The sequence below is a fragment of the Octopus sinensis genome, linkage group LG3 (genome assembly GCF_006345805.1).
Source record: "Octopus sinensis linkage group LG3, ASM634580v1, whole genome shotgun sequence".
Classification (NCBI taxonomy): Eukaryota; Metazoa; Mollusca; class Cephalopoda; order Octopoda; family Octopodidae; genus Octopus; species Octopus sinensis.
Window position 1 is genome coordinate 42,651,177 of NC_042999.1, and position 20,189 is coordinate 42,671,365.

The 20,189-nt window shown below is 37.4% G+C and overlaps 1 protein-coding gene across 3 annotated transcripts in view; it reads right to left on the bottom strand.

Annotated features, from left to right (window-relative positions):
- The window catches only part of LOC115209440 (kinesin-like protein KIF6), a 301,512-nt gene that overhangs the window by 206,239 nt on the left and 75,084 nt on the right, over positions 1 to 20,189 (bottom strand). For all 3 annotated transcript variants that reach the window (XM_036500945.1, XM_036500944.1, XM_036500946.1), the window contains exons 6-8: positions 13,502 to 13,611; positions 9,727 to 9,856; positions 1,569 to 1,687 (exon numbers count right to left, since the gene is read on the bottom strand). In XM_036500945.1, the coding sequence (XP_036356838.1) occupies positions 1,569 to 1,687; positions 9,727 to 9,856; positions 13,502 to 13,611 (359 nt within the window). The remainder of the gene's footprint in view (positions 1 to 1,568; positions 1,688 to 9,726; positions 9,857 to 13,501; positions 13,612 to 20,189) is intronic.

A 20,189-nucleotide genomic window follows, 5' to 3' on the forward strand; every position in this document is an offset into this window, starting at 1 on the left:
GCAGAGTAATCCGACACTTTTGCGTGGGTATTTCCTCAATTTACCCAAGGTAGACAGCTACTGGAGATTCTCTTTTACTCTTTTACTTGTTTCAATCATTTGACTGTGGCCATACTGGAGCACTGCCTTTAGTTGAGCAAATCGACCTCAGGGCTTATTCTTTGTAAGCCTAGTACTTATGCTATCAGTCTCTTTTGCTGAACCACTAAGTTACAGGGACATGAACACACCAGCATCGATTGTCAAGCGATGTTAGGGGGACAAACACAGACATACAAACATATACACACACACACACACATATATATATATATATATATATATATATATATATGTGTATGTATGTATACATATATACGATGGGCTCCTTTCAGTTTGCGCCTACCAAATCTATTCACAAGGCTTTGGTCGGCCCGAGGGTATAGTAGAAGACACATGCCCAAGGTGCCACACAGTGGGACTGAACCCGGAACCATGTGGTTGGTAAGCAAGCTTCTTACCACACAGCCACTCCTATGCCTACTCCACATTTATTTTATTTTATTTATTTATTTTGTCTTCATTAATCTTTATCTTTTGCTTGTTTCAGTCATTAGATTGCAACAGCAATAAACTTGATTCTGGCCCTTTCTCTCATGCAAAAGTATGACTTTTCAACTTGTATCATAAAGTTGTCCCTTCAGGATTTCTAACCTTGCAAACTACTTGGTAACTGCACCAGTGCTGATGGAAAGGGGAAAAAAAAGACCCCATTATATGCTATAAAGTGGCATTAGGAAGGCTGTCCAGCTGCAGAAATAATGCCAAAGCAGAGACTGGAGCATAATACAGTCCTTGACCCTTTGAATCCTATCAAGCCAACCAACCCAGGCCAGCATGGAACATAGAAGTTAACTGATGATGATTGTGATAATGGTGCTTGAGAAAACACGGCAAGCGCAAGTGAGACCAAAACATTGTGGCCTATGCCAGGAGTGTAACCAGTCCACTTATGTGTGCCTTTCTTTCATTGGACACTAAACTCTGCTTGTGAAGACTTGTTGAGGCAAGTGAAATCAAAATCGAAATCAAATTCGATGACTGGCATCTGTGCTAGTGGAGTGCTAAGAGTACCATACAAGTGAGATCTTTGCCAGAGCAACAAGCTGGCCTCCGTGCCAATGGCATGTTAAAAACACCATTCGAGCGTGATCATCACCTGCATTGCCTTACTAGCACTTGTGCAGGTGGCACGTGAAAAACATTTGAGCGAGGTTGTTGCCAGTGTCGCTGGACTGGCTCCTGTGAAGGTGGCACATAAAAAGCACCATTTGAGCGTAGCCATTGCCAGTACCGCTTGACTGGCACTCGTGCCGGTGGCATATAAAAGCACCCACTAAACTCTCGGAGTGGTTGGCGTTAGGAAGGGCATCCAGCTGTAGAAACTCTGCCAGATCAGATTGGAGTTTGGTGCAGCCATCTGGTTCACCAGACCTCAGTCCAGTCAAATCATCCAACCCATGCTAGCATGGAAAGTGGACGTTAAACGATGATGATATTGATGATGATATATATAAATATATACATACCCTGCGAGGTCAACAAGATGAAGTTTAGATTTTCGGAGAGAAGTTGAACCAATCTGTCGAGAAGTGAGATGAATTGTGAATATACAGTGTGAGCGAGTAGAAGCTTGATTCATCGGAGTCTGAAAATATAAGAAAAGTAGATATAATTTTGCTGAGACAAAGATATCATGATAGAGATGATAACAGATAATGTAATGACAGATATTATTTATCTGATTACTATAAAATTGCTAAGAGTCGATGAGAGCACCTCTATGCATACATTTATTGTAATGGAAAGGGCAGCCAAATGGTCTACCAATCATACTCTACATCATCATCATTGTCATCGTTCAACGTCCGTTTTCCATGCTAGCATGGGTTGGACGGTTCGACCGGGGTCTGGGAAGCCAGGAGGCTGCACCAGGCTCCAGTCTGATCTGGCAGTATTTCTACAGCTGGATGCCCTTCCTAATGCCAACCACTCCGTGAGTGTAGTAGATGCTTTATACGTGCCACCAGCACAGGGACCAGAGGAGGCTGGCAAATGTCCACGATCGGTTGGTGCTTTTACGTGTCACAGACACGGACACCAGTCAGGCAGCACTGGCATCTGCCATGTTCGGATGGTGCTTTTAACATGTCACCGGTATCTTAACTACAATTTCCATTTGATTTTCATTTTGATGTTGGTGTTGACGTCAATCTTTAAAAATCTTTAAAAAATAACACAGACGCAGAGTGCGTGAAAAAAAAAGGGGGGAAAAAATGAGTTAGTCATATATGGGATCTCATGGTTCATAGGTTTGCTCAATTATGGCTGAACTGAGGCTAAACATCAGCTGATATAAATAGCAGTCAAATCCCCTCAAATCACACACCATTGCCTTAGATATGAAATTTTCTATTTTTTACTTGTTTCAGCCATCAGACTGTGGCCATGCTGGAACAATGCCTTGAATAATTTTAGTTGAATAAACTGACCCCAGTACTTATATTTTTATGCCTGGGACTTATTTTATCAATCATTTTCACCAAACAATTAAGTTACAGGGGTGTATATCCACCAACACTGCTTGTCAAGTGGTGAGAGGACAAACACACACCCACACACACACATACATACACACACACATACATACACACACACACAGAGAAAAATACATGATGGGTTTCTTTCAGTTTCTTACTTTTTTATTGCTCACAAGGGGTTAAACATAGAGGGGACAAACAAAGACAGACAAAGGGATTAAGTCAATTACGTCGACTCCAGTTTGTAACTGGTACTTAATTTATTGACCCTGAAAGGATGAAAGGCAAAGTCGACCTCGGTGGAATTTGAACTCAGAACATAAAGACAGATGAAATACCTATTTCTTTACTACCCACAAGGGGCTAAACATAGAGTGGACAAACAAGGACAGACAAAGGGATAAGTCAATTACATCGACTCCAGTGCGTAACTGGTACTTAATTTATTGACCCCCAAAAGGATGAAAGGCAAAGTCGACCTCGGCAGAATTTGAACTCAGACCGTAAAGACAGACGAAATACTGCTAAGCATTTCGCCCAGCTTGCTAATGTTTCTGCCAGTTTCTGTCTACCAAATTGACTCACAAGGCTTTGGGCAGACCAAAACTATAGTAGAAGACACTCGCCCAAAATGCCACACAGGGATTCTATACCTTAAACAATGTGGTTGAGAAGCAGACTTCTTACCACACATCCAGAAGTCCTAAATTCCTCCAAAAAAAAAAAAAAAAGTATGATCATGGTAAAAATACATTGAGTTATTGTAACGAGAGCAGATAGCCAGATGTTGAGATACAATTTGGTGTGACACATTGTCACTACTCTCAAGGAAATTCATTCAAAGGACGATTAAGTAAAATTTGGTTATGTTCTTGCTATATCTTCAGTACAGCCTTTTTTTTAAAATCAGATTGAGATTTCTGCATACAGAAATGTTTTATTTCTTTGATTTCGTTAGTCTGTCATTGATTCTGTACGTTTGTAAGTCTTTGTTGCATTTCTCACCTGATTTCTTGATCAGTTAACCTGAGGCACTTCTACTACTACTACTACTACTACTACTACTTCTACTACTGCAGGATTAAAGGATGGCTAAATGTCCTTCTTTCTTGGCTGAGTATTTGAAAATACCTTATGGAGCAATAACCATGTCCTGTATAGTTACGAGCTGCCCTTTGTCAAGGCACAGCACCCATTCAGCCACCCTGCCAGGAATACAGTGGAATCATGGGACTGCAGCATGGCAGATTATGAAGTGGTAACGGAGGAGCTAAACTGAACCAATGGTGCTTCTTACACTGATATTGAGTGGAGGAATTCTAGAAGATCTCTGGTCAGGGTCATCAAACTCACTAGAGAGAGTAATGCAACACATCCATAGGGTGACATCTATGGTTGTGTAATCAGCAAATGAAAGATTCATTATGACTCAAGCTTCCAAAACAAATTCATAAAGAAAAAAGGTTTATTTGAGGGGTGATGTGCACAGATAAAAAAGAGTGTCAGATAAATTTTTCACAAATTATAGTGTGGCTTACAATGTGATGCTTACACATGCTTTTTAATTGAACTGAATTAAACTTTGTAAGTGTTTGACTAAAAAAGGATTAGAACCCTAAGTAGATGATAGCTAAAAGTATACTTGATCAATGTCTATGCCAAATGCATATGAGTAAAATAAATAATTATTCAAATAATAATTATGGTTATGAAAAAGAAAGTGAGTGAACAAAATGAAATACTTATAGAAAATATTGCATAGAATTTGAGAAGTGTTTTCAATGTCTTTTGATGATGGCAGGTGAATCAAATGTTCATTGTAGGATATAGATAATATAAGCACTTGGTTATCAGGAAATTTGTAAGTTCGATTTAAAAAAAAAATTTTTTTCGTTACTTTTAATTTTTTTTTAAATATCACCATTATAGGTATTTATACTTCAGTGAAATTAAAAATTCAACTCATAAATAAACAAAACCTTCAAATCCATCACTGTACACACACACACACACACATGCACACACGGAGTCACATATCTATGTATGTATCCTCATGTATCTACGTGTATAGGTACACCATGATTTATACATATGCAGAACAAGGTCAAATAAAATTATATATGTATATATATATATATATATATATATATATATATATATATATATATATTGTGTACTGTTCTATGATGTATGATGGTAAGATCAGCAAAAAAAGTACTCCATCTGGTGAGAGATAAACAGTATTCAATAGACATAATACATGATTTTATGAGCTAGTAAGAGATTCTTGTGCTGAGAACATACCAAAACAATGCATACCTTGCATGCACATAAATTCTTTCGCAAAAAATCTGCATAGTCAAAACATTTTGATTCACCTGTCCACCAGTTTTGAAGATAATCAAACTAAATTTCCATCATTTTGAACTCCTCATCCAATGAGTATTTCTGCCAAATTTGGTGAAAATCTGCTCAGCCATTTTCCAGTAATTTTGCAAACACACAGACAATGACAAGTGACTAGAATGCCCTGCTTTCACTTAAGTGAGCAGGATAATAATGAAATTGGATGGTGACAGAGAGTCATGGGAATCAGCAAAAAGAGTAAAAAAATGTCTTTTGTTCATGGAAGACTAGCAGTCACCCATATATATATAACATTCTCCTTTACCATCCATGTTCCATGTTGGCATGGCCTAGATGATTTGATAGGAACCGTTGTGTCCAAGAACTGCATCAAGCTTCAATGTTTGTTTGGCATGGGTTTTAGTGCCAGATGCCCTTCCTCATGTCAACCACTTTATAGTGTGGACCAGGTGCTTTTTTACGTCACCTACATTACTGTATGTTGAAGCACTGTTATTGGAAATGTTACATTCAAAGAATAATGCATACTCTCAGTGAAGACGATCTGGACTGAAAAGAGGAGTTTTGCAAGTGGTACTTGATAAGATGGTTAGAGGATGCATACTTTCTAACAAAAATTATTTGGAATGATGAGGCTATATTTAAATTAAACAGCTCAATTAATGGCGACAAATGCACTTACTGGGAATCTGAGAATTCATATATTACATAGAAACATCATGTTAATTTACTGGAAGTTACAGTAAGGATTAATTGGACTTATTTTTGGATGGTACTGTGACTGGTTCCATTTATTTGAACTTGATGTGATGATCTGTCATGTCAAACATTCAAAGGGACTTTGAAGATGTGGAGCCTCTACCATTATAATGTAAGAGTCTACCTTGATGAGACTTTGCCAAACAGGCGGATTGGATGAAAATGTCCACAGAATAGCTTTTGCATTCCCCAGATCACATATGCCTACAATCATTTATATGGGAATAATTAAAAATTAAAGTGTATGGTACAAAAACCACTGACAGTTAATGAACATTTAATGAAGTGTTTCTTGATGTTTGCAGCTCCATTGCTTTGTGTTGTCAGCAGTGTCTCGACCAGAACTGTTATCAGTTTGAAAAGCAGTGTAAAAATGTAATTCTGTCTGTAGATTCTATTAAATTTTGGAAATGTAAGGTATTCTAAGAAGCACTGACTTGATAATCCTTCAATATGTGTGTACATTTTGGGCAGACACCTTGTATAATATATATATATATATATATATATATATATATATATATATATATGTATGTATATATGATAGATAGCTGTGTGTGTGTGTGTGTGTGTGTACATATGCACATACATACACATATGTATGTGTATGAATATACTTATGGGTACATAAACTTTGATATGAAAGATAACAAGAAGGCAAGAAAAATGATCACAAAAAAATCACATAAAAAATGGGCTAAAAGAACACCAAAAATACCAAACCAAAATCGAACCAAAAAAAAAAAAGGATAATACGTAAATAAAAAAAGAAAAGAACTTCTGAGCTGAGAACATACAGATTGCCAGTTAGATTTATCAGCAGTGAGCTTAGCAAAACATGATTGAACAACATGAATTCAAGACATGAATGATTTATCAACTGCCTGTACAAGAAGAATGCATTCCTCATAACAGTGTACTGTAGTACAAATGCTAATAATGCATCATCTACACACTAAAATTCACAAACACATACATACATAACATGCATACAAGGGAATATACATACAGTAAAAAAAAGCAACAAACACACTATCACACACCACGCTGCACCAAAAAATGCATAAATATGAAAGATTGTGATTTGTAATAATTCTTTATTGTTCTTTATTTTTATTAGTTTTACTGTTGATGTGTTGTGTAGATTTTGGGTTGTTTTTTTTTATTCTTTATTCTTTATGATTTCTAGTGTGTATGGGGATTGAAGACAAAATAGTTAAAGAAATAAATGAAATATATATTTTTGCGGTGTGTGTTTTCCTTGTTTTTATTTATTTATATTTATTTTTTATTGTTGGTGGGGGTAGAAATAGGAATATTTTGAACAGCATCAACATATGAAATAATAAAAAAAAAAAGACCAACTCAAATAAAATAATATGGAAATGGAAGAGATAAATAAATGGCTGTTTCAAGATGTAAATTCATACAAACGTGAATAGAATTGAACAATGGAAGCATGTCTTTTTTGTTGTTATTCTTGTTGTTGGGTTTTTGACAGGGGAGGAGGATTCCTTTGTTTTTGTTTCGTTAAATAAAAATGCGTAGATGTGTGTTTATATCTCTTTCTCCCTCTCTCTCCTTTCCTGTGGAGATATATATATATATACAGACACATATATACATACTTAAAATCACATATACATGTACACACACATACATGCATTTATATGTACATATGCATATATATATATATATATATGAGTGAGTGGACAAATGTAAGAGAGAGGCACTCATCACATTTAGTAGGAGTTACAGATGCTATTATTTAAAACAGTTAGGTTCAGCTCCATGCAGCTTAAAGTTTCACAAACTTCTGACAAAAATCCAGATCGTTCAAGCTCAGATTACTAATTCAATAATCTAATCCTGAACAAACCAGTTTCTGTAAGAAACCGGCAAAATTATAAATCACACAGAGCCAAATCAAACTGTTTTAAATAATAATGATATGTATATAAATAGATATAGATATTGCAATACCTGGGGATGTATGTATAAGTGACAAAGAACTAGAAAAGATGAAAAGAGAAAATTGCTAGAATGTGAACTACGAAGAGAGTGTCTGTCATCCTAGTAGATGTAAGGGCACTCGGAGCTCTAACAACCAAGTTCAAGAAATATGTCACAGAAATCAGAATTGACATGAGAGCAGAGCAAGCCCAAAAGACTGCTCTGCAGCGGACAGCTAGGATTTTGAGATTGGTATTTGGGTGTTAAATGTCTTCAATGATAAATTAACAACTAATTATCAAAGCTTATAATGTACAGAAAAAGACCCTGTGAGACCTCTGACAACAAGCTGTTGTCCACTCTCACAAAATCAACCAGAGCAAACAAGAGCAAACACTCTGAGAAGTAACATAATAATAATAATAATAATAATAATAATAATAATAATAATAATAGTAATAATAATAACAATAATAATAATAATATAATAATAATAATAATAATAATAATAATAATAATAATAACAATAATAATAACAATAATAATAGTGATAATAATAACAATGATAATAATAATAATAATAATAATAATAATAATAATAATAATAATAATAATAATAAAGTATCTATCTTCCGAAGAGACTCTTGTTCACCTTTGTTATTTGTTATAGCCTTGATCTCACTTTCTGTAGTCCTACACTAAATCAACAAGCACTATGAGCTGAGAAAGAAGGGACCTCAGCTCAACCACCTTCTCTTCATGGATGATTTAAAACTGTTCACAAAAACAGAGCCTGTAATGGAGACGCTGGTTGAGACTGTACAGATGTGCAGCAAAGATATAGGGATGGAATTCAGTATCATGAAGTGAGTAGTGCTCACTTTGAAATGGGGGGAAAAGAGCAGATTGTAAGGGCATAGAATTGTCAAAAGGAGAGAGAATGGAAGACCCATTCTGGAGCTGGACAATATCTTGCACAGAGAAATGAAAGACAAGGTTATCACTGCATATTTGAAGTGCGTCAGACTTCTCTTGAAATCAAAACTCAACTCAAGGAACTTTGTGACTGCCATCAACATATGGGCTGTTGCTGTAGTCCACTATAGTGCACCCATCTGGAAATGGACAAGAGCAGAGATTGACCACCTCAATCGCACAACATTAGGGTGCCCTCCACCCTAAAGTGGACGTACACAGGCTCTACATGAAGTGGTGTAAAGGTGGACAAGGGGTGATTAGGCATAGAGAAGTGCATCAACAGTGAAAACATGGCAGAATTTTTGGTAAATAGCAAACAAGATCTGCTACATTTATGCTGCTATTACTGAAGGATTTACCAAAACTGGACTTGAGAATGCTAATCAATTCTTATCACAAATAGTCAACGAGAGAGATGAAATTCTACTCCACATAGAATTACATGGTCAGTTCCACCATGAAACTAACAACTTAAAAGCTGAAGAAGCATCAGGGAGGCAGCTCAGCAGGGGTAACCTAAAAAAGAAGAATGAAAACCTAATCCTTGCTGCCCAGGATCAGGCATTGTATACCAACTCAGTGAAAAAGAGATATACAATATTTATCACACAAGTACAACGAACCTCTGCAAATGTGTAGGAAGGGGGTCGAAAGCATGACTCACATTGTTAGTGTTTGTGAAAGAGTACAAGTGCACATATAACAAGGTAGTACAGAACCTTCATTGGCTACTATGCTGGAAGTATGGATACAAGGTAACAGGTGCTTAATACCAACATACACCAGAAAAGGTAATGGCGGAAAAGGGAAAGCAAAAGTCCTCTGGGACTTTGACTTCCAGATAGACAAGGTGTTAGAGCACCAAAGACCGGACATAGTGACCTTTAGGATGGACAAACAAGCTTCTTACCACACAGCCACTCTGATATATATAAATATATATATATATATATATATATATAGAGAGAGAGAGAGAGAGAGAGAGAGAGAGAGACAGACAGACAGACAGACAGACAGACAGACAGATACATATTTGTGTATATTCATTCACCCATGCACATACTCAAACACATGTACATATATAATTTACCTCAGCAATCATTCTATTTGTATCCCCAACAAACAGAAAATTCAGTGCCTCTTCCTCATTGGTCGCTTGTTGGAGACTTAAATTCTTCAGGTGTATATTCTGTTCTGGGTCCTCAAGCAATGTCACCTTACTGGAATCACAAAAAAATAAATACATCAGCACATGTGCAAGCTGAATTTGAATATGAGTCTAAGAGAGATATTTCAAAACAGTAGTTTCACAAACACATATGATGTCATATACAATCATCATCATAAATTTTATATACACTTTTCCATTATTGCATGGGTTGGACTGATTTTTACACACAGTCTCTAACTACAAAATTCATTTACAATGCATTGGACAGCCCGGAGGTATAGAATGAATAGAAGACCTAGGTGCTGTGCAGTAGGACTGAATCCAGAACCTAGTGGCTGGAAAGCAAGATTCTAGTTATGTTGCTTGCTTTGTAACCACATGGTTTCACTTTTTTTTTTAACACTTAGTCAAAGGAAAAGTTGGTTGTCATGACCCCTTGCAGAGGTCCCTGACACTTGTGGAAGGAAACGAAAGAGAAAGATATCCTAAAACCAGAGACCTAGCTTGAAACCTTGCAACAGAATCTTTGCAACCAGACTTGAAGCCTTGCAACAGAATGGATGGTCCCACTAAAGGCATCTAAGAGCTAGTCATTGCAAAGGAATGGATTGCTCTAGTTAAGGTACCCAAAAGGTAGTCAATGGTTTTAATCCAAACCATGGCTTAAATCTGTTACCCAATTAAGTCACAGTGGAAATTGAGCATTGAATAGGACTGCAAATCACCAGGACCAATACTGCAAGGTATCCCACCTAATGCTCTAATGATTCTGCCTATCCAATACCTCTGATTAGTACTTTATTTATTGACCCCTAAAGCATTTTGAAAGGTAAAGCTTTAATGTGTGTGTGTGGGGGTCTATTTGCTTCTACTAATGTGTGTGAGTGTGTGTGTCATTTCAAATAAAATTAAATAAAATTTTATTACTACTACTATTACTACTACTACTACTATTATCACTGAGGTGAGCCAAAGCCTTGTGAGTAGATTTGGTAGAATGAAATTGAAAGAGCTTGCAGTATGTATATGTATATATCTCTGTGTGTCTTTGTGTCTGTGTTTGTCCTTCCATCACCACTTGACAACCAGTGTTGATGTGTTTACATCCCCGTAACTTAGCGGTTTGGCAAAATGGTAGTCATATTCAACTTTTCCCTTTTTCTTCTCTATGCTCGTGTTCTTTATATCTTCTTCCCTCTGATGAAGTCCCCATTTTTTCAGATCAGTTTTATTACCAAATATTATTAATATTTTTATATACTTTTGCATACCAATGGTAAAATCATACAACATTCGGAGGAGAAATAGCAGGTAGATGGGATGCAGTCTATTTGCATTGAATTAATAAATAATTATTGATGTAAGTCAATTGTTGTTCATCAATACTTGTCCATTTTCTGTTTTGTGTGTATATATATGTGGAGGCGCAATGGCCTAGTGGTTAGGGCAGCGGACTTGCGGTCGGAGGATCGCAGTTTCGATTCCCAGACCGGGCGTTGTGTGTGTTTATTGAGCAAAAAAAACACCTGAAAAGCTCCACAAGGCTCCGGCAGGAGGTGGTGATCCCTGCTGTACTCTTTCACCACTCTAAAGGCGGTGCTCCAGCATGGCCGCAGTCAAATGACTGAAACAAGTACAAAAAAAAAAAAAAAAAAATAATGTGTGTATACATTATATGTAGATGTGTGTGTATATCTTTATATATAAAACTGTAGTTGTGTGAGTGTCTGTCCCCTTCGATTTAGATTCCTAACTACTCCCACATTTTGCGGTGCAGTTTAACCAAATTCGAGTATCTTATAGTCATGATTCATATCGAGCCTGTCTGGCTATTAGCGCGTGTCAACGATGAGTCTACGATTTTTAAAATAATTTAACATAATTTTTTATTCCATTTTAATGCATAATTTTTCGTGTGTCGATGGCGGCAGAGTTGGCGTCCATGGTCACACCTGCACCTGTTTGCTTCTCCCCCTTCTTCCCTCCCTCGTGAAGCTGTGGGGAAGGGAGTGTAAGGAAATCAACGTCGTAAAGCGTTGTCAAGGAGACCAGCGTTCTTTTAGAACAACGACTTCATGGCTTGAAGACACCAAAACAGAAATGGCTAAGAAAGCCCGAATTGGCATCTATAAGGGAAGTAACTCTCTAAAAATGCTTATATAGTTATTTCCCTTACAAACCCGAGCAACGCCGGGCGATACTGCTAGTATATATATATTTATATATATAATTTGCATGTGTGTGTGTGTGTGTATATATATGTGTGTATATATATATATATATATATATATATATGCATGTAGATAAATATATATATGTATGTATGAGGTGGTCAAGCATGACCTTCAAACGCTGGGCCTCACAGAGGCAATGACAAAAGACTGAGACCTCTGGAGATATGCTGTGACTGTGAAGAACTGACAAATAGCGTGAGTTCATGGTTGTTTCCTGCACCAGCTTCACATAGCAGCCCCAGCCCATCCAAAGTACCTTGGATCACAGGACGGCCTGCTGTGCTTACCTTGGATCATAGGGCGACCTGCTGTGCTTGAGGAGACCTATTGAGTCAAGTACATCAACATCAAAATATAAATCAAATGGAAACTGTAGTTGTGATACCTGTGCCGGTGGCACATAAAAAGCACCATCTGAACATGGCTGATGCCAGTGCCGCCTTGACTAGCTTCCATGCCGGTGGCATGTAAAAAAGCACTAACCGATCATGGCTGTTGCCAGCCTCCTCTGGCACCTGTGCCGGTGGCACACAAAAAGCACCCACTACACTCACGGAGTGGTTGGCATCAGGAAGGGCATCCAGCTGTAGAAGCGCTGCCAGATCAGACTGGGCCTAGTGCAGCCTCCTGGCTTCCCAGGCCCTGGTCGAACCGTCCAATCCATGCTAGCATGGAAAACAGACGTTATATGATGATGATGATGATGATGATGGTAATGTATATACATGACATGCTTCTATTCAGTTTCCCCTCTACCAGGTTCACTCATAAGATATTGGTCAGCCCGGGGGTATATCACAGAAAACATTTGCCTCAGAGTGCTGTGCAGTAGGACTGAACCTGAAATAACGTGATTGCAAAGCAAGCCTCTTAACCACGTATGTACACACACGTACACACACACATACACGTGCAGACACACACACACACACACACACACACACAAGCTGAACAAGGTTCAAGGGTTGAAATCATATTGCAAAACTATACATTGAAATTCAATAAACAGAGGAGAAGGAAGGGGAGGAGGCGATAGTGATGATTACAATGATGATGATGATGATGATGATGATGATGATACTGACAGCCATGACAAAAACTAAAATGGTGAAGACATAGACAGTAACGTTTTAGTTATAATGCTGGATATTTCACATTCATTACTTAGATAAGAACATTGCAGTAGCCACAGCTGTAGCTTGATGATTTGTGTCTAGAAACGTTGCCAGATATTTAGCAGTGATGCAATTAGCAGTGTTGAGTACAAGTAGTTAGGTTTATTGACGTAAAACATTTCCTTGGCACCAAACATATGGTTGGTTAGCTGGAAGGATGTGCAGATGGGTGGCAGGCTGGCTGGCTGGATGGATGGATGAATGAAAAGATAGGTAAGAAGGTGGCTGACTGGCTAGGTGTGTGAGTGAATAGGTGATAAGATGAAGAAACCAAAAACTACTTACGGTAGATCTTCCATCTTGGCTGCTTCGTGTCTTGGATCAAGCAAGTCGTATCCATTTTCGTTGTAAATTTCCAGGTATGACACTTGGACAGTGTATGTGCAATCGGGGTTCTAGAATTTGGCAAATAAGAGAAATAGGAAACATTATTTATTGGTGCTTCTGTTGGTGTAGCTGATGTTTTGCTTATTGCTGGCAATCAACAAAAATAAATTATGGACAAGTAGAATTATGGCATGCAGTTTATCTATTCCACTAGTTGGACTTTTCAAGCATTTAACATCATCTTGCAAGTAAGTGTGTGTGTGCGTGCACACGTGCACAAGCACACTCTTTTGTAATTCCAAACAATAATTCTTGATTCTTGAGATTATCTTTCTCATCTCATCTGGGTTTGGATCCAGTTGCCATAGTTATAATGTACCCAATAGTTATAGATGACTCCAATAGACAAGCATATACGAAAATCTTCAAATGATGTTTCACGAATGTTTCCCACAGCTTTAGCCCAATAAATATCATGTAAGCCAACTAAGATGACAATCACAAACTGCAACTTAGGAACCTAGATATTTGCCCACTAGACCAAACATGCATGGTTAGAGCAGTAATCTACAATTCTGATATCACCACCGTTCCACAAAATAAGAGAGCTGAAAGAAAAACTATATGGACCCTGCAAAAGTGATTTCAAAAAGAGATCTGCCAATCAGTTGTCTTCTTTCAAGTATGTAGACAAAAAGAAAAACACAAATCTAATAAGCCATAAATGGAACTGAAATGGCAGCAATATACCACACATCATCAAAAGGGATGTTACAGAGGGGTCTAGACCATATATTCATGGATAAAAAAAGTGCAGGCCCTGCATAACTAAAAGAATACAATTTTTTATTTCATTGAAGAATTTCACCAACCTTCAAAACTTATGATCAAAAATTTTTACAAGATGTATACACCTCAACATGTTTTTGTTATCAAACTGGAAGATGCCCTTGCACCCACCCTTTAGCAGATTAGGCACACAATTTGATGAACTTTAGTCTCTCCTCCATTAAACTACCACCACTAGGCATAGTTTTTTTTCCTATGACAAGGGAACAAGAATTATGTAATCAACCTTATTAAGCTTACAGCTGTTTCTATTATTAATGCAGTGCACCCAGCACTGAGTGCTTGTACATTACCTTATGGCTGCTTTGTAGTTTATAAACGTTTCTGCAAACTACTAAAACTGGTTATGCAATATTTGTTCCCTTATCATTTATTCAATTTTATATTATGTTCTGTATTCGCCTGACACCTTATTCAGAAGCATATGTGTGTTGAGTACAAGCACCAGGTTATTAGTATCACTATGCCTAAGCAAAATCATAATGCATATGCATGTGAGTATGTGTGCGCATGCGCATGTGTGTGTGTGTGTGTAAATGTATATATACATTGTGATTCCACTTAGGCATGGTGATAATAATAACCCACTGTTAAAAATCAACATACTTATACTTCTGAATAAGGTGTCAGGTGAACACAGAGTATAATATGAAATTGAATAAATAACAAGGGAACAAATAGTATGTAATCAAATTCATTAGTTTACAGGCGCAGGAGTGGCTGTGTGGTAAGTAGCTTGCTTACCAACCACATGGTTCCGGGTTCAATCCCACTGCATGGCACCTTGGCCAAGTGTCTTCTACTATAGCCTCAGGCCGACCAAAGCCTTGTGAGTGGATTTGGTAGACGGAAACTGAAAGAAGCCCATCACATATATGTATATGTGTGTGTGTTTGTGTGTCTGTGTTTGTCCCCCCAGCATCACTTGACAAGTGATGCTGGTGTCTTTACGTCCCCATAACTTAGTGGTTCGGCAAAAGAGACCGATAGAATAAGTACTAGGCTTACAAAGAATACGTCCTGGGGTCAATTTGCTCGACTAAAGGCGGTGCTCCAGCATGGCCACAGTCAAATGACTGAAACACGTAAAAGAGTAACAAAAGAGTAAAACAAGTTTTAGAAGCTACAAAGAAACTATAAAGTGATATACAAGCACTTAGCCATGGGTGTGCTGCACTAATAGCAGAAACAACTGTAAGCCTAGTGAGGTTGATTACATAATTCCTGTTCCTTTGTCATTTATTTAATTCTATATATATATATATATATACATATATATATATATATATATATAATATATATATATATACTATATATATATATAGAGAGAGAGAGAGAGAGAGATAGATAGATAGAAATAAGCACCATCCGAACATGGTTGATGCCAGCGCCGCCTGACTGACGTCCGTGTCGGTGACACGTAAAAAGCACCACCCGATTGTGGCCGTTTGCCAGCCTCCTCTGGCTCCCTGTGCCGGTGGCACGTAAAAAGCACCCGCTACACTCACGGAGTAGTTGGCGTTAGGAAGGGAATCCAGCTGTAGAAACACTGCCAGATCAGACTGGAGCCTGGCGCAGCCGCCTGGCTTCCCAGACCCTGGTCGAACCGTCCAACCCATGCTAGCATGGAAAACGGACGTTAAACGATGATGATGATGATGATGGTATATATATATATATATATATATATAATTACACATACATACATACATATATATATGGATGGATGGACAAACGGACAGACGGGCAGACAGACAGACAGACAAATAGATAGATGGATAAACACATACATACAAACACATATACATACACAAAACTCTGATGTTGAATAATGATGCATGTATGCAGATAGGTAGAAATGCATATCAATCGCAGAGGCTATAGCTCTTACCACACAGACACATACAAGCACTTTCCATTAAATAAAAACTAGTCAATTACATTGCAAACTACACACTAAATATATTTTATGTCAGGTGACTAGGCATAGCATGATGTATGGATTACATAGAAAAAGGTGGGCAATCATAATATTTAAAAGAATTTAATACTTAGTAATGTTTACATTTGCTCTAGCAGTCACCCATATTTGTCGACTGGGGGTAAATGATGAAGGTAAAAAAAAATGCTATTATTGTTTTATATTCAATTTATGCTTCATTACAAATGCTAGTGGAGTGTACACAGGTAATTAGTTAATTTTATGAATTGTTAATTTTTTATTCCTAATGGGAATAGCAATTTAATGTAGTTCATCAATTAACCTTTGCAGACCCAAATTATATTTTTATGCAGAAAAAAATATTTTCAGGATTTAAAATAGTTGATGCAATCAACTGATAATAACAGCGTAATGTATCACGTGCAAAAATATACAGGTTATGGTCAGAATTTTGAAAAATACCATTCCAAGTGTATGTTGTGTAGGTTTTTTTCATGAGACATCATACAGCAACTGAGATGTGATAAATGTGATGTAATAAAGTAAAAAGGAGAATTGGAATGGATGTTTATGTGTTTGTTTTGCAAGATTCTTGATGTGAAAACGTGTGTTGAAACTGATATTATTATAGTTGGGGATGGTCATTTTGTCAATAAACACACACACTATTTATTTGATCTTCACATTAGCTTTATCATTATCATTTTAATTTTATTTACCTGTAAGACAAAATGGAATAGGTAGGACAAGAGGGGGCACATGGGACAGAGTCACTGAAGAGGTCACAGGATGTGTGATGAAACAACTTTGACAGACAAATAAACTAAAAATAGTAAGCCTTTTTACTTATAGACACAAGGCCTGATATTGTAGAGGAGGGGTTTAATCGATTATATTGACCCCAGCACATAACTGGTACTTATTTCAATTCCAAAAGGATGAAAGATAAAGTCGAGCTCGGTGGAATTTGAACTCAATATAAGGACAGACAAAATGCCATGAAGCATTTTTCCTGGCGTACTAATGATTCTGCCAACTCAACACCTTAAATACTACTACTACTAACAACAACAACAACAGCAACAGCGGCAGCGACGACGACGACGATAATAATAATTCTAAAGTGAAGATCAAATAAAAACAGCATGTGTTTCATTGGTAAAAGATGACCATCCCCAAGCATAACAATAATTGGAATGGAGATATTTAGAAGTAGACAAAGAACAAGATAGTTGGATAATATTTGGTGTCTCAGTTAGTCAGACTTGGGAATCCAGCTGCAAAGTGTCAAGATATTTGCTTATGTTAGGACCCTATGGAGGAGAACCAGAGGACACTAACTCCATGAACCTCCCAGAAATAGAGAGAAAAAACGATTGGTTGGTTGGTTGGTAATGACAGGATTGGCTAAGACACACTTTGTAAAAGTGTAACAGCACTTGTTCATTTTATGGTTAATTTTCTTGATTGAAACATAATATTGTTTTAAGATATATTATATTGATTTAAATATTGGTTCCAAATTTTGGCATAGGGCCAGAAAGTTCAGTGGGAGGAGATATGTTGGTTACATCGACCCCCAGTGCTCAATTGGTACTTATTTCATTGACCCCGAAAGTATGAAAGGCAAAGTAACCTTGGTGGAATTTGAACTCAAAATGTAAAGACAGATGAAATACCACTTAGTTTTTGTCCAGCATGCTAATACTCTGCCAGCTCACTGCCTTAATATTGCTTTAAATATTAATGTTTGTTTTCATGTAAAATCACAATTAAAACAATTTAACATTAAACAGAAGTATTACTTTATATGCTTTAGAGAAGTACATGTTTATTAGACTTTTACAAGAGGGGTCACAGTGATGTCAAAGTTTCAGCCTGCTAGCCTTTATGGGATTATCCAATGAAGCTTAGATTACTGAAACTTCGAAGTTAATGTCACCTTTCTTCATGTAAAAGTTTAATAAATCTTGCTCTCAAGATTTTGGTCGGCCTGAAACTAGAGTAGGAGACACATGCTTTTATTTGAAATATCACAATATATTATTACACGAATGCAGATGTAACTGTGGTGATATAGTGCTATATTTGTGTAACTGTGGTGATATAGTTATTTGTTTACTACCCACAAGGGGCTAAACATAGAGGGGACAAACAAGAACAGACAAACGGATTAAGTTGGTTATATCGACCCCAGTGCGTAACTGGTACTTAATTTATCAACCCCAAAAGGATGAAAGGTAAAGTCGACCTCGGCGGAATTTGAACTCAAAACGTAATGCCAGACGAAATACGGCTACGCATTTCGCCCGGTGTGCTAACGTTTCTGCCAGCTCACCGCCAGGTGATATAATGATATAGTAACTGTGTGACTGTGTGATATAGTGTAACTCAGATGTAACTGTGGTGATATAGTGATATAGTAACTGTGTGGAGGCGCAATGGCCCAGTGGTTAGGGCAGCGGACTCGCGGTCATAGGATCGCGATTTCGATTCCCAGACCGGGCGTTGTGAGTGTTTATTGAGCGAAAACACCTAAAGCTCCACGGGGCTCCGGCAGGGATGGTGGTGATCCCTGCTGTACTCTTTCACCACAACTTTCTCTCACTCTTACTTCCTGTTTCTGTTGTACCTGTATTTCAAAGGGCCGGCCTTGTCACTCTTTGTGTCATGCTGAATATCCCCGAGAACTACGTTAAGGGTACACGTGTCTGTGGAGTGCTCAGCCACTTACACGTTAATTTCACGAGCAGGCTGTTCCGTTGATCGGATCAACCGGAACCCTCATCATCGTAACCGACGGAGTGCTTCCAAATAGTAACTGTAGTGAAATATAGTGATAGGACCTTATTACACTGTTACATCTTCATTCCTGGTGCATATATTTATGATTGTACAAAATAAGTCTTACAGAAAATGAATTTCAACAAACTCCAAGTGTCCAGATAAAATGTTTAACCCAGGTAAGAGGTTACTAAAAGTGTTGGCAGCAAGAAGGGCATCTGGCTGTGAAACAATATCTCCAAAAGGAAAGCATGATGAGTATGATTACGGTCATTGGTTCAGGGATTACTACAAAGTCCACAAAGCTACTCCATGCCTTAGCAGAGAAAAGTCGTTTTAAAATGCTTTTCGTGGTGAAATGTAAGAAATTTTGGAAATGATAGTCACACTTTTGAGAGAAGAGATATATGTGTAGCAGCAAAGTGATCTCTTTGAGTAAATGATTTACCACAGATATCACATTGATATGGCTGCTCCCCTGTATGAATGTGTTTGTGAGAAGTTAAGTCACTACTTACAGAGAATAATTTACCACAGGTATCACAGTAATAGGGTCTCTCTCCAGTATGACACTTGTGTCTACTTAACCCTTTTGTTACTGTATTTATTTTGAGGTGTTCTGTGTTTCTTTCAATTAGTTTAAATATAACAAAGAATTTAGTAAAATAACTTAGTTATCATTAAGCTAGTGTTAGGAACATAAATTGTGACTAAGGCTTGGTAGAAGATTTTAATTCAAAAATTATGAAAACAAGACATTTGTACTCAGAGCCGGAGGAGCCAGTTTCAGCCAGGTTGGTAACGAAAGGGTTAAGTAACTAGTGTTAGAGAACATTCTGCCACATACACCACAGTGACATGGCTTCTCTCCCATGTGAATATATCTGTGAGTAGTTAAGGCACAATTTACAGAGAATGGTTTGCCACAGATATCACACTGATATGGCTTCTTCCCTGTATGAATATGTTTGTCAGTAGTCAAGTAATTACTTATAGAGAATGAATAACCACGGATATCACAATGAAATACCTTTTTTTTTTCCTTTATGAATATGGTTACTCTTTTACTTG